This window comes from Cynocephalus volans, chromosome 2 (assembly GCF_027409185.1).
Source record: "Cynocephalus volans isolate mCynVol1 chromosome 2, mCynVol1.pri, whole genome shotgun sequence".
Lineage (NCBI taxonomy): Eukaryota > Metazoa > Chordata > Mammalia > Dermoptera > Cynocephalidae > Cynocephalus > Cynocephalus volans.
Window position 1 is genome coordinate 188,051,697 of NC_084461.1, and position 27,850 is coordinate 188,079,546.

The 27,850-nt window shown below is 42.5% G+C and overlaps 1 protein-coding gene across 2 annotated transcripts; it reads right to left on the reverse strand.

Annotated features, from left to right (window-relative positions):
• Window positions 1–6,457: 6,457 nt before the first annotated feature.
• On the reverse strand, window positions 6,458–27,850 carry ANAPC7 (anaphase promoting complex subunit 7). Of its 2 annotated transcripts, XM_063085657.1 has the most exons (12): window positions 27,657–27,709; window positions 25,964–26,014; window positions 24,370–24,556; window positions 21,175–21,294; window positions 17,180–17,291; window positions 16,723–16,876; window positions 15,731–15,873; window positions 14,081–14,198; window positions 13,319–13,515; window positions 10,273–10,497; window positions 9,470–9,620; window positions 6,458–7,768 (listed from the first exon to the last, which is right to left on the reverse strand). In XM_063085657.1, exons 3-12 carry the CDS (start codon window positions 24,454–24,456, stop codon window positions 7,579–7,581), a joined length of 1,497 nt encoding a protein of 498 aa, XP_062941727.1. In that variant the 5' UTR covers window positions 24,457–24,556; window positions 25,964–26,014; window positions 27,657–27,709; the 3' UTR covers window positions 6,458–7,578. The 2 variants fall into 2 exon arrangements, with proteins under 2 accessions (XP_062941727.1, XP_062941726.1); XM_063085656.1 differs by lacking the exon at window positions 25,964–26,014 and having other exon boundaries at window positions 27,657–27,850.

The following is a 27,850-nucleotide window of genomic DNA, read 5'->3' on the forward strand; positions in this document are numbered from 1 at the left end:
GCACTGCTGCACTCCCAGCGCCGCACTCTCCCGAGTGCGCCACGGGGTCGGCCCTCAATTTTTCCAAATAAATCTAAAACTTCTAAAATTAAAGTCTATTGGGCCGACCCCGTGGCTCACTCGGAAGAGTGCGGCACTGGGAGCGCAGCGGCGCTGGGAGCGTCGAGGCCGCGGGTTCGGATCCTATATAGGACTGGCCAGTGCGCTCACTGGCTGAGCGCGGTGCAGACGACACCAAGCCAAGGGTGCGATCCCCTTACCGGTCACACAAAAATAAAAAAATAAATAAATAAAATAAAAATAAAGTCTATTAAAAATAGTCTTGATAAAATAATGAGTTACAGTAGAATTAATATGAATCAATTTTTTAAATAAGTAGAAGATAATCATGGAAAAATAAATACAACATAACCACTTACATCAAGTTCAAGAAAAAACAAATGTGTTGTTTATGATATGGTAAAACTAAACACAAAACAACGGAATAACAAACAGTACAGGTATTTTACAGGTGAAAAAATTGACGTTATTTACCCAAGGTTCACACAATTTCCAGGGACAAAAAATAAAATATAAAAAGAAAATTCAGAATCATGGTTACTTCCGGCAAGGGTGGGGAGCAGAGGAGGGCAGGAGGGATGGGACCAGGTCTGAGCACACAGGGGACTTCTGGGGTGATGGAAATGTTCCATTTCTTGACCTGAGTGGTGTGTACATGTGTTTTGTCTGTGGTTATTTAAACACTATATATGAGGAGCTGGCTGGTTAGCTCAGATGGTTACTGCCACCTTGTAAATGTAACACCAATGTCAAGGATTTGGGTTCTTGTACTGGCCAGCCACACACACACACACACACACACACAGTCACACACACTATGTACGTTATCGTATACTGCTATATGCATGCTATATTTCACAAATTTCACATTTTTATTAAATGAATAAAAAAACCTTGTGCGGCCTCTGGGCAAGGTCTGGCCTGGCCTTACTGGCAGCATTGTTCCAAGCAGAGGCCAGTCTTCTGGGTATCCTTAGGAGTCTCCACACAGTCGTGGGCCTCCCTTAGTATGACAGAAGCTGCTCCCCATGTCAACACAAGGCTTGTGCATATACACGCCATTCTGGACAAAGAGTCACAGTGAGCACAGGTGCAGCCAGGGTGCTGAGGGCCCATCGAGGATGGGGCTCCAGTCTGGACACCACCCTAAGGACAGACCCCTGCTCGCTGTGATACCCACCCAATTCTTGGACTAAATCCCTGTGGCCCTGCAGGGACTGATAAGGGAGATGGGCCTGTGGGCCAAGGGGCTGGTGGACTGACTTCGTGGGTGGATGACGATCCAAAAAATTTTAAAAATCATTTCACTGGGCCTCAGGCCCGTGAAGGACTAGGCCCAGCACTGAGAAGGGCTCAGGGCAGATCTGTTGATGAGGCCAAAGGGGACCCAGCCTGCAGGGCAGAGGTGTGGCTCCTATCCACAGACAATGCAGACCCCAACAAGGACCCCCAGGGGCCATGCCTCACCCACATTCCCCACCCCAGGGCTCCAAGTGCTGACATCCCTGCCAGTTTACACCGACACCTGAAGACAAGGAGAGGGGACTCAACTCTGAATCCTGTGCCAAAGGAACATGAAGACAGAGAGGCTAAGGGAGCTGCTCATGACAGGCCACAGGTCTGAGGCTTCCTCATGGAAGAGAGAAGTCCTCCCTTCCTGAGGCTCAACCCTCCTGGTGCAGAGTGGGATACCTCTGAGGGGGCACTGGAGGAAGGAGGGGACTCAGGAATGACACAAGCATCCAGCACTCCCCCTCCCCGCACCACACAAAACCTCACCAAGCACACAGACTCCCTCAGCCCTTAAGCAGGGGAGATCTGATCCCAGTCCAAGAAACAACCTCCCATAGGCCTGAGGAAGCTGTGGTGGAGGTCTCAGAGGACTTCATCAGAGTCCACCCAGCTCCCAGCTCCAGCGAGAGGAAGAGGGTGGGCATTCCAGAGACTGGAGAGCTCCTGGTTCACCCCTAACCTGAAGCCCACTGATGGGCTCCCTAGGTAAACTGGGGCAGTTGGGGGAGGCCACAGCGAGGGGAGGGTTTTGGAAAGGCTAGAGGTCCAGCCTGGGCTTACAGATTTGCTGCACAGAGAGGACAATCCAGCCAGCCCCCTTGAAAGTTCCAAAAAAGATAATTATACTTTCTCTCTGAAATCCCCCTGCTGAGAATTTACCCAAAGAAGGAAAAAGTTGTGAGCACAAAGGAGGTCACCAGAGGGTTGTTTATAAAGAGACAGACACTGGAAGATTTAAGTGGCCCACAAGAACTTCGTTGTGACAGCACTGCCCCTGCCAGACTGTGTGTCTGGCAGCCTTTAAATCCAGCAAGGCTGAGGACCGTAGCGACAGCAGGGTATGCTTAGGGCGGGCTGCTTTCTCTTGAGCAGATTATGGTCAAGACCATAGTAAAGCTTCAGGGCCAGAGGCCTTGGGCAGACAAAACCAGCCAATGCATCTACCTGAGACTCAGTTTGCTCATGTAGGAAATGGGATTAACTCCTCCTTCCAACCTCAGGGGTGGAAGGCTGGGGATGATCACTGGTCAAAGGGCTTGCCTCATGGCCTGGCCCAGATGAGCACTCAAGAAACAGCAGCTGAAACAGATCAAAGCTATGGAGTTTTCTCCCATCTGAAACTGGTGAAAACTAAAGTGCTTGATGGTACCGGTGTTGGCAAAGGTGCAGGAACATCAGCACTCTCCCTACTGGTGGGAGTAATCTGACAGCACCCATGAAAAATGTTAATGTACCAAGGTCAAGGGTTTGGATTGCCATACTGGCCAGCTGACTGACACACACACGCACGCACGCACGCACGCACGCGCACACACACACACGCACACGCACACACACGCACGTGCACACACACGCACACACACACACAATTTCACTACAAGGAACTTGACTTCACATATCCTTGAATATTATGCCAAAATACGTTCATGACAGCACAGACTGTAATAATTACACATAAGACTGGAAATAAACGTCCACCAATAGCAAAAGAGTGACAGAAATCATTCCATCTATAGAATGTGATTTGGCACTGTCCAAAGGAGCAAAGGGCACAATGACCACGCTGGCAGGCATCTTTCTGTGTACAGCATGACCTTTTGGGTATGCTCTTTATACTATGTAAAAGCACAAACTATTTTTCTAAAGGTAGAACCAGAAACAACTTATTTGGGGAGAAACACGAATTCAGTAGAGATTGGGAAGTAAATGTTTTTCTGTTTTTGTCTTTTTTAAAGATGACCGGTAAGGGGATCTTAACCCTTGACTTGGTGTTGTCAGCACCACGCTCTCCCAAGTGAGCCACGGGCCGGCCCTAGTAAATGTATTTTTAATTTTATACCTCTCTTCATCTGAATTTTTAAACCATGTGTAGTTTTATATAACATATATATTACAAATACATATGGTATTTCACGTAAATTAAGATGTGTTAACGGTGGTTACCTGGATGGTAGGATTACAGGCCATTTTTTCACTGTGGTAAGATATATACTCCATAAAACTCACCATTTTAACCATTTTCAAGAACTCCTCAGTGTACTAAGCACATTCACACTGTTCTGTAGCCATCACCACCATCCAGCCAAAGAACTTTTCCATCTTCCCCAGCTGAGACTCTGTCTCCATTCAGTAACAACTTATTCCCTCCTCCTCCAGCCCCCGGTGACCTCTAATCTACTTTCTGTCTCTATGAACTCGATGACCCCCAGGTACCTCAAATAAGATGAGTCATACAGTATTTGTCCTTTGGTGACTGGCCTCTTTCACTTAGAATAATGTCCTCAAAGTTTATCCATGCTTAAGCATGTGTCAGACTTTCCTTCCTTTTTAAGGCTGAATAATATTCCATTGTATTGATGTACCAAATTTTATCCATTCATCTATCAACGGACACTTGGTTTGTTTCCACCTTTTGGCTATTGTGAATAATGCTGCCATGAACACAAGTGCACAAATACCTGTTCTTGCCCCTTTCAATTCTTTGGGGGTATATACTTAGAAGTGGAATTGCTGGATCACAGGGTGATCCTGTTTAATCTTCTGAATTGCCATACTGTTTTCCACGCCATTTCCACTGTTTTCACTCCATTTCACATCCTCACCAGCAACGCACAAGGGTATTCTATTTGTTTATTCATTTATTCATTCATTCATTTATTTATGGCAGCTGGCCAGTATGGCAATCCAAACCCTTGATCTTGGTGTTACAACAGTGCGTTCTAACCAATGTTATTTAAAAATTAATATTTTCATGGCTGCTAAGGAGGAGGCCGACTTGTGGGCTTCTGACTTATTCCTGGTATCGTTGGTACTGTGTGTTTATGAAATAAGTGACACTCTGGGCTGCCAACAACTGACATCTCTCACAGCAACCTGGAAAAACCCCACCCCCTGGCCCCGGCTGGTGGCAGCCCAGGTACAGCTGGGGCAGGTCTGCTGAGCTTGCCCAGGCAGATGACAAAAGCCTGCCCTTTGTGCCCCAACAGGGGAGGTGGCAGCTGGGACCCCTCCTGCTGCCCCAAGGCAGGGAGGCTCCTGCAGGAAGTGGAAAACCTTAGTAAGGCACTTATCTCAATGGGCCCCCCCAATGCCAGGAATTCCTGGCCATGGCTGCTGTCCTGGGAGGCTGCGGGGAGGTGCATGTCCAGTCCAGCCTCACTACCTTACACCAGCAGGGACGTGGCTGCTGTGCAGCAGGCGGTGCCTGGAGGCTGCCAAGCACGCCTGAGTGCGGCCCGAGAGCTGGCCATGAGGGGCTTGCTGCAAGCTCTGGGAAGTGGTGCCTGCTGCCCAAGTGAGCCAGTGCAGGCTGAGAAGGCAGCAAGCAGGGGGGCCTGTCATGGCCAGTTCTCCCACCCACTGCAGCTGTAGAGGGTAAGGTCTGCAGCTTCCGGGACCCTTGTGCCCCCCTCCCAGGTTTCTCAGTATTTGGTCCAAGGAAGACTTGCTCAGAGTAGGAAGTCAGGTGGGAAGGGATTAAAGATGCCAGCTCCTGGCCTTGGATTTAAATTGAGGACTGGTGCTGGGTCTGGGAATCTGTGTGGGTGAAAAGCTTGCTCAGATTGGAGGGTTCCAGAGTTGGGTGGAAGCTGGCCTCATTCCCTGAGGACAAATTCAGAGGCAGGAGTGTGGGCCCCAAACTTCTGCCACCAGCCCTGAGTAAAGGCCACACCTGTCGGTCCTCAGCACCCAGTGGGGGTTCAGAGGCGGAGAATGAGAGGTCCATGCCCAAGGGCAGGGAGCACCCCAACCCTGGCCCCTGCCTCTGCTCAGCTGGGGGTCCTGAAGGAGAGACAGGAAGGAGGGCTCGAGCCCCAACTACCCAGGGTGGCCCAGGAGGCTGCCATTCCCTGGGTGATGGTGTACACAAAGAACGCCCCCGCTGACCCCAGCAGGCAGGCAAGGAAGCTGAGGCTGCAAAGCTAACTGCCTAGCCTACTGGTCCACAGCTCTAGAAGTGGGACAGCAGCACTTCTAGAACCCAGCCAGGTCTCTGAACCATCTGAAAGGTGGGGAAATGACAGACCTCAGTTCACACACCCCATACTGGCTGTGTGCAACTTCAGACACCAGAAGGTACCTGTGGTGACTGAAGGCACTGGTGGCATCCCTACTCAGGTTGCTTGGTGTCCTGGAAGACGGCTCAATGGAATGGCCACCAAGCTGGGCAGCCTGACTGTCCCTGCTTCCTACAGCTCCCTGCCCTTATAAGGTTTGTGAGAGTGACAGTGCCATGCAGGATCTTCAGCACACTCGTCAAACCCCTCCCATTCTTTGATGTGGACCAAAAATGTTTTGTGTCCTATGTGAGATGCTTTAAAAATGTAGCTTCAGCCACCTCTTCCAGCCCAGTTGTCACCCTGAGGAAGGAGCTGCAGGTGGGAGGCGCCCAGGGATCCAGCCCATGGTGCTGCTGGGATGGAGGGGCCTGGAGGTGCTGAAGGAAGGTGATGCAAGGGCTGGGGTGCCAAGGCACAGCCTGACCTGCAGGAAGAGGACGGGGATGGGGCTGGGCTTCCTCCCCAGTCAGGGAAGTCAGGGAACGGCAGAGAGGTTTCGCCTTTTTCCTTAACGCATTGACTAAATAGCACCAAGGAAGCACATGAGGCTGTGTCCAGAAAAGAGCACTAAGGCCAATGGGCCACATGGTCACTTGGCGTGACCTGAACTGCCTGCTGGGCTCAGATCAAGTGATGGCTCCCAGGCTTTGGGAATCATACTGATACTTTCACAGTAACTTTATGCCCATTTTAAACTGCAGGTATCAGATGTTCTAAGCTCCTACTGTGCACTCGCAGCATCTTTACAGTTGAGGATATTAGCTTTGCATTTACATCAAATTCACATTTTGCAACACCTTTGACTAATTTTGTTTTAATGAGAACTTGGGGTTAACTGTGACATTCCCTCCCTTCACCTCAATGAATTGTATACTTAAAAAGGTGTCACATCTTAAGGGGGAGAGAGTGGTTGAACAGCTTCCCAGCATTTGAGCACCCATAGACATTCCAGGCTGACAGAGCCTATGACATTCTGAGCCTATGACAGAAAGCTGACCCCAACACCGACCTCAGAGTCCCCATGAAAGAGTCAGGCAGACTTGGTCTGAAATCTGGCCAAAGACTCTCAGGTTCCAGGAAAATTTACCACCCAAAAATGCAAATGATGCATCAGCATGGTATCACCTGAGGTTTCCAACGTACCTGGTTCCTAATACTAGGGGAAGATAGGGAGTCTATTTATGGCAAAAAATTCTGGGGCTGAATCAATACATTCTAGATAAGAATTCAAAAACTTAAAGAGTCTATAAAGGGGCTTCCACTCTAATCACCCCAACACCATGACAGTACAAAACAGTTTTATTCATGAGCGGCCCCAGGTGCACCTCTGTTCATGATCTCTCCCACCTGCTGCTCAGGTTGGCCCACGCTCAGAGGCAAGTTACCACCTCAGCAAATAAGAAAACTGTTCTGCAAAACAGCAACTGTCAGCTTAAGGCATTACTAACATTGAAGAAGGAAGCAAAATTACTAGGGAAGTGTGGACAGCCCAGGACGATGACTTCTGGGAACAGGAGTCCCTCTCTAAAAGGGCCCAATCGTGCTGCTGTCCAACTTGGGAAGATGGTACTTGCTGTGGGATGGTGGGAAATTCCTTCCAACCCACCCATGTCACAGACAAGACACTGTCTATTCCTTGAACTTTCGGATTTAGAAATAAGTTATGTAAAAAGCACTCTTGGCCCAGAAGCCCCGGCTTGGGTGTGGGCCTCCGAGTGCTCCCTCAGTCCTCCCTGGCTGGAGCAGGGGAGGATGGAGATGCATGGAAGGCTGGCCAGGCTCAGTGTTAAAATGAAGTCACGACCAGGACTTGGGAGCGAGGAGCAGAGCCCTGCTGTGATTGCATGCTGAGTCACTGTCCTCCCGAGAGCGGGCTCCTACGGTCCTTCGGTCCACGGAAGCGCTCGGAGCAGGGAGGCCAGTGCGGCCCTGGAGCTGCCGCCCCTCACTGCATGCCGAACCACTGCTCCTGGTCGGCCCACTGGGCCGCCTCACTGTCGCTGCCCTCCAGGTCCCCTTCTTCCCCACTCCCTTCCATGTCGTCCACATCCTCCTCCTGAGTGGCATCCGTGGGACTCTCCTCCTTCTCCATCTTCTGCATCCCCTCTAGAGACTTCTGGTCATTGGGGTCCAAACTAGGGGACAACAAAACAAAGGAGAGGCCTGAATCTCTGCTTTGCTTCTTGCGGGCGGACTTGTCATGTCCCTGGCCCGGCAGCGAAATGCCCACACCGTCACAGAGAAACTGCTAAAGCCTGGCCTCTCCAATCAACTCCGGCTTCCAAGGCTGGATCGAGGGAGTCCACCACTAGAAGTGAAAAAAGGCGTCTTTTCCTAATTTTTAGAATTCTCAATTTGAGTTTTTCTCCACAATTTCTTAAACCTTTTCACATCTATTACCCCTAGCATTCTGCTAGAGAAGGCTACCAGATAACACAAATGAAAAAGTGGCAAACATATGTTAACAGAAAAATTCCAATGTAATTTCTTAAAAGCATTACTGGATTTTGAGCTACAAAGTTACAAAAAAGTTATTTTTCTCTAAGTAAAACTGCTCCATGTTCTTGTGACATAATTAAACATACTAACATTTCAGTAGTCAACCAAAAACATCATGGTATACCATGGAACAGATGTGTAAACTCCTAGGTTAGACCCCAGGACCCAAGGCTATTCCTACCAGGCATTCACGTTTAGCAGCTAAGAGTCATTATTTGTGCCAACTCCCCCCAAAGTTGAGAGCCTCCAGAACATTAATTTATTTTGCTCCTAAGCAATCTTTCCTCTTGCTTTCGTGACCATCTCCCAAGCCAGCAGGCACCCCATTCCTAGCAAATCTGCCTCTAATGAAAGTCTGGTTATTTTCTCACTTGCTTCTGGGCTTCCAGAAGGCAACTAAAGCCCATGTTAGAATCCTATTCCCACTTATATAAATGCAGGTTGATCTGTAACATCTCTTCTTCTCTGAAATCTTCCAGACAGCTCTCACCCAAACCCTGAACCCCCACCTTGCCTTCTAGACTGCTATGAAAGCACTCAGCACGTGGTATTGTCAGTCTGCACGTCTGAGACTGAGAGCTCTTGGACACGCAGCATCCCCACTGATCACTGAGATGCCAGGCCCCTGAGTGCTGCTTAACCGTATGCTGAACAAATAAATGAATGTGGTCAGGCTCGATTCAAGACAGCACTTCACCATAACCTTACAGACACACAGACAACCCTCAAAGAAATCACTTCTGTATTAAACAGTAAGAATGCCACTATTTATTTAGTATTTACTATGTACCAGGCACAGCGCTAAGAGCTTTACATGGAATAATCATTTAATCCTCATTCAATTATTTAATACCTAATAAGGTAGATAGATATAGACAAGGAAATTTGTTAGTAACTTGCCCAAGATGACAGGTGGTGAAGATAGCATTCAAACTTCAGAGCTCAAGTTCTTCACTACAATAGGTAGAAACATGGGAAAGTACTTATAATACTTCGATTTGAAAAAGCAGAATATAAAATATATACTGGGTATAACCCTACCTATAAAAATATGTATGTGTGAGCAAGGACAGGAAGATGATCTATACAAATGAACACAGATGTTATAGTGGTGTGGGCTGGTTATGAGTGAAACAACTCTTTAATGTTGTTAATATACTTTAAGAAAAAAATTTAGAGGTCATTAATTCACAAATAACTCTTCTGCTATCACAATTATTATTCTGCTTTCAACCGTGGCACAAAATGTGTGTATGTTTCCAGAACTCCTGCTACATAGTTCACTGCCTCCTGTACCCTCCTCAGCGACCTTCCCCCATGGGAGGCTAAGTGCCTACCTTAGTGCTATACTATACTGGTCCATTGCTTCCTGATACTCATTGACAGCTACAAGGAAATCTCCTAGGATCCGATGCAGGACACAGTCACTCTGATTAGCCAGTGCGTTCCTCAGCAAAGCAATTCCATCTTCGTATTTCTGTTCTCTGCCTGAAAAGAAAAAGAACCTTATTGCCCTACTTCAACGTTTTGAAAATATATTCCCATTTCTAGTCATACACACAAAACCACAACAACGATCACATCTGACAATCTTTTTGCCGACATACTCAAGAGAATGACACTGCAACAAAGTGAGAGCAAGTGCATCTGAATTTCTATTTCTTTAGGAAATCCACAGCTTGCGTTCTGATTTTAAACATATTCTTAACTTTAATTCAAATAAAAAGCCAAATTGCATTTTATTTGCCAAACTATCCCAAACCCAAGAGTTCATCATAAATCAGGATTAAAAAAACCCAATGCTAAAAGACAAAGAGAATCCAGATGGCTCAAAACAGTTCAAATTGGTTAAAACCAATTAGTCACATTCAGCCCAAAGTAGTTCAGGACAACTAAAACTAGATAAAAGTGAGCTGAACAGGTACCAACCAATTACAGCTGGTCTGAGGCAAGCCAAGCAGCAGGTCTAAGCCAGTTCCATTTGGATGTGCTAAATATAAATCAATTCAAGCAGGTTCAGACCTGCTGCAAAAGGCACACCCGTCTGGTCATCTGCAACCAGCTGGCACTGGGGAGTCCAGCGGAGATCAAGTTTTACAAAAATTAACAATGAATGGGACAGGAAATAAGACACACTTACTAAGTAGTTCTGCTTTTTTCACCACAGCCTTAATGTAATCCGGCCTTTGAGTCAGGGCTTTATCTAATAAAGTTTTGGCTTTCTCCTGTGTCACTGGGTCTTCAAGACAAACGGTGGCTAAAAGGGTAAGGGTCTGTGCATTTGCTCCTAGAGTTTTGTAAACGTTGTTAGCCATCACCATGGCTTCACGAATACTGTTGGAGGCTAAATAACATTCAATGAGACCTGAAAAAATAAAACACTCATAAGGAAACCACAGCAGGTGGGAAGCCCAACAGAACGTTGTAAGAACAAATGCACACTAATCATTAGTTTGTCACATGGCTAGGAGATTAAAGTAGTGAGAGATAATATTTCCAACAAGATCCAAGGCCTCACTTCCCCTTATCAAGTCCTCATTCTCTGGCTGTGTTCAGTTGCCTGGAGACATAGGTTTAAAAGGGAGGGCTTGAATAGTCCAAAAGTGAATGCACAAACTAAAGAACCTACTGTTAAGCAACCTAGGAAGAAAGATTCTTTCACTTGAAACATAAAAGTTATCTCAAAAGGCACCTGCTGAGGGCTTTCCTAAAACTAGATGAAAAGCACTTAATCAGATGGACAAAATATACTGTTTGGCAGCTCCTGCCTCTTTTCACATCCACAGTGAGATGCCCTATGTGGCCACTTCGGGAAGAGTCAACTCTCAACTCTTCATGCCAAAAAGTTGGGGAGAACAGAGGAAGAACTTTTTGGTATAAAGCACTCATCAAAAATGAAAAACAGTTTAAACCCCAAGCCTGCACAATCCCTGGCAAACTTTCTCAGCATACTCTTCCACCCTAGCAGCATTTATATTCATGATTTATTTGTGCACACTCTTCCACATACTATGGTTACTTAACCAAAAATTACCTCTTAAGGGCAACATGCTGGATTCTGAATACGGCCATTTGCAATCATTGAGTAGTTTTACTTCCCAGCTAAAGCCCCACAGGAACTTTAGAAGGAAATGAAAAGAATGCCCTTCAGTAACCCAGGGCCTCTTAATTAGCAAAGGCAGAAAGCTCCACTGGAGATTGCAAGAAGCACCAGGATGCATGATCCGAATCTCCAAATGGTAGCTGAGAGAAGGCAGCTTGTGAAGCCTCACTACCCAACTGGGAAACACCTCTGCCCCCAACAATTCTAACCATTTTCTGTCCAAGCACTGTTGTTATTTGACTGAATTGCCAAGCTCTGGTGAAACAGGCATGCAGCAGAATGGAATGTGTTATAAAACAGCTGGGAGGCTACAGAAGTTAGTTTCCAAATCAAGAATTTAATTTGAGAGCAGTTGCAGTTCCAAGATGGCACAGTAGCCACACGAGCCACAGAGAACAGGGCACAGAATCAGCTCCTCTGGGGGAGGACAACTGTGTGGACTCCAGGCAGCTCCCCCAGCTGGGCTTAGTGTTTGTGAAGACTGCCACGGTCCCCAGTGATGAAGATGGTATAACAACTGATACCATCCAACCTACTCCAGACTATTCCAGCTACTGACCTCACACTTTTCAGTATAGTTTTCTAGGCAGAAATCTGTCTAACCCCAGAGGACTCTGCTAGAGCTCAGAAATACTGCAAATATGCCAGCAGTCCTTTGTGATATGAAGATTAAACACTGCTGTACAAAATCCACAGAAGGCCCTTAAGTATTGACAACAGGCAGAGAATGACGCCTTTGGATAATAATTCCTTACACCAGAAATACATGAATCTAACAGTCTATTACTCTGTCTTCTACCTATCAGGAGCAGTTCTAAGGAAGACCTCTATTCCACTGACTATGACAATGAAATCTGCATGCATCAGGTTCCTACTGAAGTACTCATCAGCAGCCTCAACCAGTTTTCATTATGCATTTAGTGGATCCAATAATCTCTGGGTATACAGAGCTGATGTTATCAAGAACCTAAAAATGCCCATTAAACCCTGCTTCAAAAAATGGAAACACACCTCTACAAAATGTATATTGGAAATTAGCTTTGTATCTTAATTTACATACATTAAGGGGAAAAAAATCTATAATGTTTGGACAAGAGGACCATATTTTGGTATAACATTCTAAATTTAACTTTTAACAAAGATTGCCAAAATATTCTTAAATAAAAAAAAATCTGAAACCAAAGACTTGGTTTCCTGGAGTTTCTTTAAGAACAAAGATGATCCTCTTTCCACCACAGGCTATAAGCAGGATTTGTTCTTTCCCCCAACTTCCAAATTATATTTTTCAAATTTGAACTCATCTTCCTGTTAAGAGCAAATCACTACTAGACTCCTGGGTTTATTTTTAAATAATTATAAAAATATATTTTGGAGAAACTGCATTTTGTAAGATCTATTTCAATGTCTGTGACTGAGTCACCAAATGTTGCTGAAGCTGGCACAGCTCCTTTGAACTCCTAGGGTCAGTTTACATGAATTTAAAATATTACATAAAACAAAGCTGGATGCTGATCATGCCCACTCTGGAGGTCACAATGAACAGGCTGGTTCCCGAAACTACATTGTCATATGGATATGGAGTTACCCTATGAGGAATATCTCTAGCCGAAGGTAAGATGACTATGAAAAAGAATAAAGAAATAACAAAGAAATCTAGCACAGTGCCTGGTACAGAGAGATTCACATGAATGAGTGGGCCCATTTGAAGGGACAAAAAAAGGACAAAAAATCTATTCCAACTACTCCAACAAAAACCAGAAGAATGAGAAAAATGGATTCTGAAAGTATGGGGTGAACAATCCAGTGCAAGCCCTAAATGAACGTAAAATACCTAATGCAGTGGTTCCTAAACTTGTCTACACACTGGCAATAACTGATCTTCAAAAAACACTGATGCTGCTCTCCCAGCCCCGTATTTTCCCATTTGTTATGGAGAGACCTGGCAGCAGGAGTTTTAAAAGCTCCCCCAGATGCTTCTAATCTACAACAGAGTTTGCAAAGTGCTGGCCTAACAAAACCTTCCACCTGAGTGCTGTTGGCACACCTACAGATTCCTGCTGTTCACCTATATTTTCTATCTTACCTTCATAACAATCTAAGCGACACGGTGCAAGCCGTATGGCCTCCCGAAAATGGATTATTGCTTCCTGGACTCTGCCCATGTTCCTCAGTGCCGCTCCCTTAAGTAGCAAAGCCTGAACACTATTACTGTTCAGCTGAATGGCTTTGGCTCCTAAATAGAGGGCCCGGGAGTAGCGTTTGCTATAGAAGCTATGACACCTGGAGGAAAAAAACCAACCAAAAGTTACCCAAGAGAAGACCATAAAAGTTTCTTTCAAAAATCAAAGAGAAGGCCTTACACATAGTCCTTATTACAAACCACACTCACAGCTTTAACCTAAGATATTAGTGAAAAACCAAAACAAACCAAGAAATCTACTAAATGTTTTTAAGTGAGAAATCTTGACATGTTAGGAAAAGATTTAAAGAATTATGGAAAAGAATCTGATGATCTGGATATAATTAGCTGAGAGACATTCAGAGATTTGTGCCAGTTCAATTTTAATGAAGGGGCATCTTCTGGCCTATCACTGCTGGCCCAGTGCTAAGCATGATGCACTCACTATCTCAATTAATGCTTACTCCTAGAAGGAGGCATTATTAGCCCATTTTCTAGATGAGAAAATGGTCTCAGAGGTAAATAATGTATCCAATGTCATGGACCATGATTTGAATCCAATTACCTATTAAACCTGTGGCTTTCAACCTATATTCTCTTCAGGAATCTTCTGAATCTTTCAGAATTTTCTGAAAACGGGGGAGAAAAGGGAATGCATAAACATACCCGGAGACCACCCAGGGTTCTGCATGCTGATCAGAAATATTGAAAAGGCGGCAGCCAAGGTTCTCCACATCCTCCAGCCGCCCTTCTCGTGCCAGGAGGTAGCCATATACATCCATTCCTAGAAAGGAAGAACACAGAGAGAAGAGGCTCTTTAGACCAAGCAGCAGGGGTCCTTTACAAAGGAATAGCATTCAACACTACACCCCACGCTCAGGCTTCAGCTCCTGCAGGGTCTGAGCCCTTCCCACCATCACAGGTTCCTCCCACTAGTACTTTCAGCTTCTTATAAAATTACTATGAAAACAGCAAAACACATCCCCCCAAAAAGCAAACGACCAGAAGTACCCACCTCACAATCTGAAAGCCAGTAATTTTCAGGAACTGTTTGTCCCTATATCCTGTGGCATGATATACAACTATTATAACTCATAACCAGAAAAGGCCCAAAAAAGGCATCAAGTAAGTAAGTTCTCTCTGGCTCTAGGCAGTCAGGAGTACTCACTTAATATGCTGAAAAAGCCAGTTAGTCTCACAAAAGGTCGGCCTATTCCAAAAAGAGCTTGTCATTCTTCCTGGAATGCAGTTCATTAAAGATCACCCCCCCACACACACACTTTATTCTCACTCATGTTCTATAAAAAGGGCCCAACAGCCGCTGTCACCCATCTCTTGCCACCATTCTCCTCCATTTCTAGCTATCCTTTCAGATTCCCATGAAAATTTTCCTCCAGCCAAGATTACTGCACTACTCCTGCTGGCCCCTGGACTTGGGTCTGAGCTTTGATCCCAAGCTGCCAACTGCTGCTGGACTAGTACTTCTAAAACACCATTTTCATCATGGGTTTGGGCAGCCTGGAGAAGAGGAATAGCACTGGGCAAGACAAAGATCTCATGCACACAATTCATCCTTCTAGTCTGTTTTCTCATTTGCACACTTGTGAACGTCCGCGCCCTCCTCTGCCATTCTCTTGGGTTAAGAGCCTACAAGACTATTTATTGTCAGAAGGCAATATTTTTCTGATGGCCTTTATTGGGCCTTTACAAACAGATGTCAGCCTATCTATCCGAACTTATTCCCCACTATTCCTGAGCTCTTCACTAGCTACCAGTCACCCAACAGCAGTCCCTTGGAAGTCCCTGTGGCTTATCCCTTCACAGCTGCAATCTTCTCTCAGATCAATGATTTTTCTGTTGTTTACTCCTAATTACTGGCTTTAATCACCTTACCCCTTTTTAAATAGCTGTTCGTTTACTTTTAATTATACTAAAGGCACAGTGAAACTAAATTCCATAAAAGGATGTAATGGTTCCAGATATATCTATATATATCTAGGGAAGCCATCCAAATTCTCAGTCAGCACATCATAACTTTATAAATCGTAAGGAAGGGCTCTGATTCCCCCAAAGAAAAAAAAGCCAAATAACGATCTGTGCGGAGATGACACTTTAATTCAAGCAAACATAACTGCTCATAAAATGGAATTACCTAAGTGTTAAAGACATGTGTCAGGACCTAAAAAAGGTAAGACCACTGTAATAAGTTCTATAAAATACTTCCATGAAAAATTATATCAATTCATGCTACATTTTCTTCCTATCTTCTCCGATCTGCCCTCTACAGCCTCTCACCCTGCCCCAAGAGTTACTTACCTTTTATCAGGTAAGGATCCAACATCTGTGCCTGTTCAAACTTGAGGACAGAATTTTTATTGTCTCCAGCTCTGAAGTACAGATCTGCTAAGCTTCCCAGGAGGTCCACGTTATCTCGCAATAAGGACTTTTTCTCTAGTGAACTTTAAGATATTAAACATTGAACCTTAAAATCTATTATAAATCCTCTTAATTGAATCTGGGGGATGGGCATATATACTATTTTCTTTTGTGTACGTATGAAGTTTTTCATAACAAAAAACTTTTGAAACGAACTGTGTACACTAGATTTTCTTACTGTAAGCTCATAATTTAAAAAAAGTGATATAGGGCTGGCTGGTTAGCTCAGTTGGTTAGAGCATGGTACTGATAACACCAAGGTTCAGGGTTCCAATCCCTGCACCAGCCATCTGCCAAAAAATACACAAATAAATAAAGTTATATAGGGTAGGAGAGGAAATATACAGAATAAAGCAGAAATGTTTCACTACAGACAAAGAACTTTCTAGTTGCAGTTTTTCAGAGGACAACATATACATACATGGTGTAAAAGGTAATGTCACTCACAATGTCATTCCTGACAGCTACTTATTACTCAGCTGGATGACTCTATATAACATAAATCTCAGCTTCTTGGGCTTTAACTGAATAGAAAGAAAATCTCAGTCCTAAGAAGGCAACCTAGGCCAGCTGCTGCAATAAACTATGACTCTGGGGAGTCCAAAAAGATTTTCTTCCCAGGTTCATGCATGTAGTCTGTTTTGCAAGGGTTACTACCTCTGCAAGTACTGAGCTAAATTCAGTCCCAGTTTATTTCTTTACAGGTCCCCAGATTATTACATTTCAAACTGTTCAGTACATTAAAAGACTAACACAGCCCGGGGACAAGAGAAGATAAGCTTATAATTTTTCTGTTTTGTTAATTTAGATACATCAGACCTCCAGACAAGGAAAGGACCTCAAGAAAACTGAATTAACTTTGTAGCTCTCACCAGATGGTATTGATTGCTCTTGAATTGTCACCAGTGTGCACAAAAGCATATGCTTTGATCCACACAGAAAGCCAGTCCAAGTTAGGCACTGTCTGGATCACGTTCATTGTCATTGATGCCACCTCTGCACCTTTTACAGAAAGGGACAGCAAACCTAATCCAAAAGAAAGGAGGAGAAGGAAGGTGATGCACAGCATTCCTCTTCCACAGTGCAAGAAGCAGTGGGCTACACTTTCTCTAGGTTACAAGGCAACCCTGTCCCTATTCTAAGCACAAGATGCACATGATAGAAAGACCATAATTTCATATTTCTTGATTGAATATGTGACAATGAATCCTATTGAATCACTTTCTGGAGGGAACTTTTAAAAAATAAAGCTATTCTAACGTATAGGCAAGACTAAGAACTACTATCTCACTAAACACGCCATGAGAACAGGCAGAAAGTGATCTATACCTAGAATGGCATCAAGTGCTAATGGGCACTGCCTCAGCACTTCCTTATAGCTGGTGACTGAAGGGCGTTCCTGTCCAGCCTTTTTGTACAGGTTTGCCAGCATCATGTTTATCTGTATAAACAAAAACACAGGAGAGTAAGATAAGCATATATTGCAAAGAAAATATCTCACTACAAAAAAATCCTGATTTTTATTACCAGCTACCATTTTACTTTTAACTAGGAAATCTATCCACAGCCCCATGCAAATAAAGGAAGACCAACCCCATTTCTCAAAACAACGAAACAATTACTTCTCTTGCTTTTCCTAGGTCCTCCCATCCATAAAAGAAAAGTCACATTCCACTCTCACTTACCTAACCAAAAGGTCCAGTAATATCTGGACCAAAGACGATGCCTCTGGAAATGGGAATAACATTCATTTGAGAAATGTTACAGAATTCTAGTTACCTTCATTCTTTCTTGATCTTAAGACAGAAAATGAACTACCTCAGAAGTACTCGTTTACATATTTTAAATCCAGTTAATATTAAGGCATAAGAAAGTAAGGAAATCTTGACTTATCTAATTAAGAAGGATCAGATGAATTTTTCCCAAAAGGAAATGATAGATACAGAAGTTGAATACTTGGCTTCTCTTTGACAATTAGACTTGTGGCTAGACTCCAGTGTTTCTAACACTTAAAGCTTTGACCCATAGGTACTGTCTAACTCACCAAAGTAATACTATAAAAATCAAACTCGAACTGACCTCCAGAGATTAGCTGCACTATTTGTTGTTTTTTGGCCGCTGGCCTGTACAGATATCTGAACCCATGACCTTGGTGTTACCAGCACCACACTCTCCCAAGTGAGCTAGCTGGCCAGCCCTAGCTACACTATTTAAATCCAATGAGTGCAGACATCTGCATTTAATTTAATTTATTTATTTATTTATTTATTTATTTATTAAAAGATGACCGGTAAGGGGATCTCAACTCTTGGCTTGGTGTTGTCAGCACCACGCTCAGCCAGTGAGCAAACTGGCCATCCCTATATAGGATCCGAACCCGTGGCCTTGGTGTTATCAGCACCACACTCTCCCGAGTGAGCCACGGGCTGGCCCAGACATCTGCATTTTAGCACAATTTAAATACTGTGTAACTTAGTAAAGCTGGGTTAAAATAATCCTTCCTAAAAACACAACAAGGAAAATTTGAGAAAACTTAGTTTCAAAGAATGTAGAAGTCACAGGGAAGGGATAAATGATATTAACAGTACAAAGAAAAAACAACAATATTCCAATTTAAAATAGATCTTAAATGCAACACAGTGTTTGCCAGATCATTAACCTAAGAAAGCAGTCAACGTGAGGGCGTAAAAGCAAAAAAGCCAATCTCCATTCTCTTCAATCATCTGTGGCTTGGTATGCCACATATTTACTCCAAAGAATGGCTCTGAACACTGTTCCAATTATAGACCTACAGTATATGAAACAATCTGGTATAAAATTAATCCACACTAATTCAAACAATGAAATAATGAAACATTAAAAATGAAACTTTTTAAAAAATTAATTTATTTTTCTTTTCTCTTTATTCTGTTAAAACTATTTTTTATTTGGCTTCAGATTTTCCATTTTCGGCTATTTTGAAAATGCAAAGGAAGGTACTTAAAGGAAAACTTCAGTATTGGTGTCAATACTTGAAAACAATAAAGGTTAAATTTAAGATTCTTTCTTGACTGCTTGTTATTAACAAACTATGACTGATGGACCATCCGTCTCAACAAATATCAAAATTTCCTTTAAGCTACTTGACTGTCACTTTGGAAGAATGAGTTTTGAGTACTACCTAGTGAAAAATTCAGTCCTTTTAAAAACAGATCCTTACTTGGGAATATCATAAATCCACATTGCACAGTTAAAAACACAAGCAGTCATCACTTTATAAAAAAAGAGCAAGAAACCGTATGTTGGTATGGTTACTCTTAAAAGTTGAAGATTCACCAAGATATAATAACCTAACACTGGAATTTTCCTTTAAAGTGTGGGGGAATGTGTGGTGGTGTTTACCATACGTTAACAGACGTTCATTTGGATGTATTTTGACTCACTTCCTTGTCCTTTATATAGACTGAGAAGCCAGTTAACTCCCTAACAGACAAGAAAGAAAAACTGTAAATATTACAGGTTTGTGTTTGAGGCGCACATCTTCGTTAGCTCCTGGCTACAAGAGCTCTACAGAATAAAGGACATATACTCCTAACAAATGCAGACTCCACTACTCCTTCTTAGAGCACTGGATACCACAAAGCTGAGCTTCTTTGCCATTATTCATTTTTCAAAAGTGTCTCCCAAACTCCTCCAAGGCATTAAGGAGGAAATAATGGTACATTTATAATAAGATAAGGAATAGTACCATTTGAAGTTTATGATAAAAATGGTTTCTTCCAAAAGGAAGACACCTTGAGTATAGCAGCAGACACTCTTCACACATGCAAAAAAAATTATTCTTTGGGTAAAAGAGACTTTCACAGGTTACCAGTACACAATTTAGTACACAGCATCCAAGCTTATTATGAGACAGGTTAGTCCATAATACAAGGGTGCTTCAAAAAGTTTGTAGAAAAAGAGAATTAAAAGATAATTAATAATATCAAGGTCAAGGGTTTGGATCCCTGTACTGGCCAGCCACACCCGCACCCCCCACCCCCATAATATGAATCTTTCCATGAACTTTTTGAAGTGCCCTTGTACTTCCAAGTGTGTTTTTTGGTTGCTGGCTGGTACCGGGATCTGAACCTATGACCTTGGTGTTATAAGGCTGTGCTCTAACCAATTAAGCTATGTGGCCAGCCCGCCAAGTGTTTTTAATAGCTCCATCATCATAAAATATACTGGGGAAATATCTTAGTTTTAAAAACTCAGAAAACAGTAAATAATTCCTCAATATGAGGAGGTGCTTAAACACGTTCTCATCAAATATGGTTACTTTTTAAATTCAGCAACACTTGGATGAATCAGCACTAAAATACACCAGTAACTACTGCTCAGATTCCTTGTCTTAAAAGAGCAGGAGGATGTACACAGACATCTTATTACCTATAAAATTCCTTATTTAAGCACAAGTTGCAGAGAACGATTTTTCAACGAAGTGAGGAGGACAGATGACATAAGAGTATATGTTAGAATATTAAATACTGATATGAATTCAATCCTAAGAGCAAGGATTCTTACTGTTGTTCTAAACTAGACTTAAAACCCTGATCATTACCTGGTTGATCCCGCCAATAAAAAAAACCAAAAAAAACCACACCAAAAAAACTGATCAAAGATGCCCAATATAACACTCCTTGCAGAATAGTACTTGTAAAAAGTATTTTCACATACGCAAATTTAACAGAAAAGATACTATTATCTTCATTTTATAAATAAGGGGGAAAAAGTAGTAAAGTTCACAGATTAGTAACTTGCCCAAGTTCACAGTTTATATTCCCTAAACTCAAGACAACAGATCTCTTGATTTCAGTCAGAGGTGTTTTCTTCACTATAATATGCTGACAAATCAAACTCAAATATATATATTCCACACATAAATAAGTACAAAGTGATCTTGGTAGTCCTGATTTTGAAAACAAAGGGATTAATAAAACCATTCCCATTACCAAATAGGTCGAACTACGGAGCACAAAAAAAATGAAGTTTTAAAGAAGTGCCTTTGGCCACCTGGACGTGTTTTACAAACTGCTATTTCTTACAGCAAGAAGTACCAAAGGATAAAGTACTTGTAGTATTCTCCAATATCATTTTCATCAGCTGAATCTTCAGGGTCTCCTAAGAAAGTCATTCATCTATCTCTCTGAACCACACTCCATTAATAGGGGAAGAAAGTGAGAACTGGAGTCATGAATAAAATATCCAGATAGACTCCCTAATGCATAGTGAAAACATGGAGAACACATGGTTGGGAGGGCTGGGAGGAGAAAAATATATAACAAATTGTTATCTCAACTTACTTTGGGAGTTCTTTGCCTTGAAGGGATCCCATCAAGTATAGCAATCGCATCTTTATCTTGTTTTAGCATTGTATAACATTCAGCCATTTTGTATTTCACTTCGATTTCAGAGGGAAGACACTAAAAGACAATGAAAACATCTCTTCAAAGTATTATTTCAACAATATGGCAATTCTTCAAAATGTTAAACAGAGTTATCATATGACCCAGCAATTCTGCTCTTAGGTATATAGCCAAGAGAAATGAAAACATACTTTCAAACAAAAACATGAACATGAATGTTTGCAGCAGCACTATTAATGGGCAAAATGTGGAAACAACCAAATGTCCATTAACTAATGAATACACAACATGTGGCATATCCATAAAATGGAATATTATTTGGCAATAAAAAGGAATGAAAAACTAATTCATTCCATAATACAGACCAACCTTGAAAATATTACACTTACACTAAGTTAAAGAAGCCAGACACAAAAGGCCACATATTGTATGATTCCATTCACACAAAATATCCAGAATAGGGAAATCCGTAAATACAGAAAGGTTTGTAATTGCCAGGGTATGGGAATGTAGAATGACTGCAAATAGGCACTGGGTTTCTCTCTAGGGCGATGAAAATGTTATGAAATTAGATAGTACTGGTGGTCGCACAATCTTGTGAATATACTAAAATCCACTGAATTGTACACTTTAAAAGGGTGAATTTTATGGCATGTGAATTATATCTTAATTTTTAAAAAATTCCGTGAAGAGGGCCGAGCCCGGGGTGCACTCGGGAGAGTGCCGCGCTGGGAGTGCCGCAACACTCCCGCCGCGGGTTCAGATCCTATATAGGAATGGCCGGTGCACGGTCACGAAAAAGACAAAAAAAAAAAAAAAAAAAAAATCCGTGAAGATTAAATGTATTAATTCATATGAAAGGTTTAGCATGGTGCTTGGCATACTGAATGCTCAATAAATGTTAGCTATTTTTATGAATGATCCTATTTGGATGATATACATGATTTCTATTCAGTGCCAGAAAACAGAAGAAGCGGGGAGGGCGGATGGGGAGTAGTTGTTTATATATAGTTTGTTTCACAAGATGAAAGGAGTTCTGTAGATTGGTTGCACAATGTGAGTATACGTCATACTACTGAACTGTATGCTTAATACGGTTAAAATAGTAAATTTTGTTATGTGTATTTTACCACAATTAATTTTTTTTTAATTTAAAAAAAAAAGAGGAACGGCCCATGGCTCACTCAGGAGAGTGCGGTGCTGATAACACCCAGGCCATGGATTCAGATCCTATATAGGGATGGCCAGTTCGCTCACTGGCTGAGCATGGTGCCGACAACAACAAGCCAAGGGTTAAGATCCCCTTACCGGTCATCTTTAAAAAAAAGAAAACAAGAGAAAATCCTGGCAATCAGCTCATTAATAATAGAAAGCAAAGATTACACATAAAGAGAAATAAAACGAGATGAAGATCAACATGCTTCAAAAAAAAAAAAAAAAAAAAAAAAAGCAACTACACTTATTTATCTTTTTCTAAATGTGGAAAAATACAAAGCAGAAAAAAGATAGCCTAAAATTTCACTCCTACTTCAGTCCAACATGCTTTTTAAAGATAATCTGCATATGTACAGCTAGGAAAGTTAAAGACAGGTTCAAATTTAAAAGCATAAGTTCCCCTCTCCCTACAGCTTTCCATTATTAAATTAATTTCCTTCACACACACAAAATCCTTCAAGCTTATTATCCACATATTTCAGACATACAGCAGGATATATATCTATACACATTGCTTCAAACCTTATGTTCTTTTTCTTTTTTTTTTTTTTTTTAAAGATGACCTGTAAAGGGATCTTAACCCTTGACTTGGTGTTGTCAGCACCACACTCTCCCAGGTGAGCCATGGGCCAGCCCTCAAACCTTTATTTTCTTTACTAATAATATATATATGAGAGTTCTTTTCAAATCAATACATACATCTCTATCTCATTTTTCATTTAATAGTTCCATCATATTCCATCTTATGGCTATACTGTAATTTAATCAGTCCCTACTGATGAACACTTTTGCTTCCAGTTTCTTACTATTATAAATAATACCGCAATGAGCAGCCTTAGTTATATACCCTGAAAATCTTTTGAGTGAACTATTAGGGTTAATTTCCAGCAATAGGATGACTTGGTCAAATGGCAAGAACATTTCAATTTTGTCTCTTCATTTATTTGATTATCAAGCAAACAAAATTGCCAGGAATTGTTATTTCCCATAAATTTCACCAGGTACTCACAGTCCTAATATGTGAATGACATTTTAAAAGTTGTATTTTCATTAAAATTATAAACACACTTTACATTTTCAGTTCTGTTTGTATTAAACAGAGAATGTATGACTTTGTTAGAACGTAGATAATTCACGCTTAATTCCATTTTTAGATTCATCTGGAGTGAATTTAATGCTTGGTTGGATATATTCTTGCATCTAAGTGTTTTTTTTTTTTTTTTTTCGTCATTTTTCATGACCGGCACTCAGCCAGTGAGTGCACCAGTCATTCCTATATAGGATCCGAACCCGCGGCGGGAGCGTCGCCGTGCTCCCTCTACCGAGTGCGCCACGGGCTCGGCCCCTAAGTGGTTTTTTCATCTTTGTTTCTCCAATCAGCTCTTTAAAATTACATTTTACCATCAACATCTGTAGTGGATTGAATTACGTCCCCCCAAAACTCCCTGAAACTTGAATTGTGTCCCCCAAGTTTTATGTATTAAAAACTTAGCCCCCACTGTGACTGTTAAAAGAGGGTGGGAAATGCTATTAGAGTAATTGAAAGGTGGAGCCTTGTAGAGGTGATTGGATTGTAGGACTGTACAGTGGTGAATGGATTAAAAATGGCGGTCAGGGGCGTGGTTCTGAGGGCTTTAAGAGAAGAGGAGAATCTGTCTCTCTCTCTCACTCTCTCTGCTTCCACCATCTTGCAATGTGAGATCCCTGGGTCACTGTTGCCACCACCAGATGGACTTTGGACTTCCCAGCCTCAGAAACTGTAAGCAATAAATTTCATTTTCTTTATAAATCACTCAGTTTCAGATATTTCATTATAAGCAACAAAAACAGACTACCACAACATCTAATCAACTGTTCTAAATTCTTTCAGTCTCTCTAACAAACAAACAAACAAATCACACTTCTATCTCCAATTACCTGACTTTGTGGAGTAGATGCAGAATTTCCAGTTGAAGGTCTCACTTTTGAAGTTTTACTCAGGGCTTTCTTCTGCTGTAAAGCCATGGTATACTTACTCACAGCATTCCGATATTCCTTATCATGAAAGAGAGAATCTGCATGATACACCAAAAGCTGGTACTTCTGAGATGGGGAGAATAACTCACTAGAAAACAAAGAAAGTATACCCCCTACATGGGTTATTCTGAAATGTTAGAAAGAATACCTTTCTTAGTGAACACATAAGACTAGCACAAAGCCTTGTATAATCACAGTTTACAAAAAAGTCAACATACCTTAAGTACTAGTCCCTAAAGTAAGAGGCATGAAAGTCAAATTCTATGCTAATATGGTCAACACATCCAGGATGTTACCTTAAATTGTTCGATTTTAATATAATTTAATTTTTTCTTTATTTAATATAAAAGCAATGATACCTATAAATTAAACCCAATAATACAGATATATAGATAAAACACAATACATCTTTTCCTCCCCTTCTTTAATCCAAACCCTCTTAACAGCATGATATATATTCATCCATACTCTCTTACATTAACATCAAATTTTAAGGATAATATTGGCAAAGGAGAGAAAACACAATGACTTAACTAATATTACCAAAGAAGGGTAGAAGACCTGGAAAAGAGAAACATCACCACTGTGAATCCTCTTTTAGGAAGAGGCTGAACAAAAAGAGGTTTGGAGGGACCTGAAATCTCCAAATATTGAAGAAAACGGAAGTGGGGGAATAGAATGAGATAGCCAATGGGATAGAGTGGAATAGAAAAAAAAGAGGATTAGCCTTGTTTGATAAAAGTTTATTTTTAATTTTACATACAAAAGTAAACTTTACTAGCACTGGAAGAATTCTTCTCTCTTTCAGTCTCAGGGGTTTAAGGATAGTGTAAAGGAACCAATATTTCACACCTGTTTAACTTTCTAAAAAAAATTTATTTTATTATTTTTTATTTTAAAAGATGACCGGTAAGGGGATCATGACCCTTGGCTTGGTATTGTCAACACCAGGCTCAGCCAGTGAGCAAACTGGCCATCCCTACATAGGATCCGAACCCGTGGCCTTGGTGTTATCAGTACTGCACTCTCCCAATTGAGCCATGGGCCCGCCCCATTAACTTTGAATATCTCTCACAAGCATTATAAATTGCCTAGAAGCTGGCCATCATTCTTAATGGGGAACTCGTATTTTTAACCTCCAATCCCATTTCTTCCCAAGTTAAAATGAGTCTACATGTTTTCCTTTGACAGGTAAAAGCTATAACCACTTAAAATGAAAGAACTGAGGGAAAGAATTCTAGGCAGTTAATTTCTCAACACACAACGGCATATCAAAAATAGGTACCATAGATTAGTGGTTGCTGGGGAAGTAGGGATTGGAGAGTGACTACTAATAACATGGGGTCTCTTTTGGGGTAATGAAAATGTTCTGGAATTAGACAGTGGTGAAGGTTGTACAACCTCTCTGGAATGATACATGAAAAACTTAATAGTTCTTGCATCCAGAGAAAGGAAATGGTGGAGTGAGGTTCACGACTCAGAGACAACCACTGACCTGCACACCTCTTCTCCAGTTTCTTTCTTTTTTTTTTAATGTGTGTAATGCCTATTCAAAAAGAAAATTTAAAATATAAACGATAAAGGTCAGAACTCATCTCCTGAAGCTAGGAAATTGCCAGTCTAACTAAATACAAAAAAGCATGGGCTAACTAAACTTAGTCTAGCCACAGAATCAAACTGCTTCAAACTATCTTGTAACACCTTTGAGAACCAAGAGTAATGACTAACTGGGGGTGCATAAATTCCCAATTGTAGAAACGGTATACTTTGATAAATCACTTAGAACCAAATGAAGGCTCCAGAATAAACACAGAAGGCTGATAGAGACCAGGGCTCCTGTCAACACTAAGTGGATAGTGGCAAAATGATGGGTCTCACTGACGAGGTCCAAAGCACACTAATGGAAACGAAATGGGAAAGAGCAGCTGCATTGCAGGCACTTTCGGGGACTTTCCTCTCTGACCTAGACCAGCTTCCAGAGCAGGCCAAATGCAAATTGGTCCAGTGTAGAAGATTCCACTATAATGCTATTTGGAAGCAGTGTACTGTGGTGGGTCACAATGGAGACTCGAGAGACAGCGAAGACCAAGGTCCATACATCGTGGCTCCTGCTCTTACTAGATGTGTGAACCTGGACAAGGTATTTCACCTCCCAGAAGTTGCATGCACTTCCTTAGCACATTGAATAAACAATAAGTGAGTGCTTACTGCACACAGGTACTATGTTGACTTCAACAGCAAAGGTACTATGTTGACTTCAACAGCTGACAACCGTGCTGAAAATAAAACACGGTAATAGGCAGAAAAGTGGGAGTGCGGGGTAAATCTGGTGGACAGAGAATGGCTCTCTAGGATATCTGAGCTGAAAGCTCAATGAGGAGGCAGCTCTTAGGTGAAGACTCCAAGCAGCAGGAACAGCAAGTGCAAAGGCCCAAAGCTGAGGAGACCGGTGCATTCGAGTAACACAAAGAATAGCCCAGGAGGCTGCAGTAAGGGAGCAGAGTAATGAGATGAGGTCGGATGACTCCGCAGGCATGGGAAAGAACTGTAATTTAAGCCCAATGGAGGATTTTAAGCAGGGGAGGGACATACTCTCAAGGCTGGAATTAGCCCCGGGTTTCATTTAAGACAATAAATGGCAGCGCTGGAAAGAACAAAGCGGTACAGCTCGTACACCTCGTGCGAGTTCTTAAAAAGGCGCCCCTCCCACCCATCAAGGGAGTCTCCCGTTCTCACGGGTTTGCCCAGACGAGAAAGTGGACCCTCCTGATACACTCAAGGGGGAAAAAAGCCAATCTCAAATACAGGATGAAGATATAAGAAATAGAGGACTGGGTCTCTGTGAGCGGCAGCCAGCGAGAAAACGTTCTTCGGGAAAAAGCCAGGAGGGGAGGACTCAGCCAGCGATGTGACAGTCGGTCTGCCCGGCGACAGGTGTCTCAGGAAACCTCTGAGCCTCCGCCTTCCATTTCTCGATGCCGCTACTCGCCACATCCCCCGCAGGGAGCTCATCCCGGCGCCCGGCACAACGCCAGCACCCAGTGAACTGAACTTGGGCTCCGAAGTCGGCTACGCCAGACTGGGGCCCACGGCCGCTCCTTCCCGCCTGTTTCCACCCCCCTCAGCCACCGTTCCCAAACAGCTGCCGCTTTCTCCTCAGCCCCAGGCCTCTCCCCGCCTCAACTCACGGGTTGTTATTACTCATCGTAAGTAGTAAGCTGCTGAGGAGCCGCACGTTGGAGTGCAGCCCCGCGGCCGCCATGTCCCGCACATGGTCTATCACATTCATCCTGCCCAGCAAGGGTGCGGGTAGCGGACGCGACAACGGTTCGGAAAGCCGGTAGAAAATCCTTAGGGAAGACTCCAAAATGGCGGCGTAGCC

Coding starts and splice junctions, on each gene's coding strand:
- ANAPC7 (XM_063085656.1), bottom strand. CDS start 27,757: ATGAATGTGATAGACCATGTGCGGGACATGGCGGCCGCGGGGCTGCAC. Junction 16,877..17,179: donor AGCACTTGATGCCATTCTAG/GTATAGATCACT, acceptor CTTTTGGATTAG/GTTTGCTGTCCCTTTCTGTA. Junction 9,621..10,272: donor GAAAAAAGCAGAACTACTTA/GTAAGTGTGTCT, acceptor TTTTCTTTTCAG/GCAGAGAACAGAAATACGAA.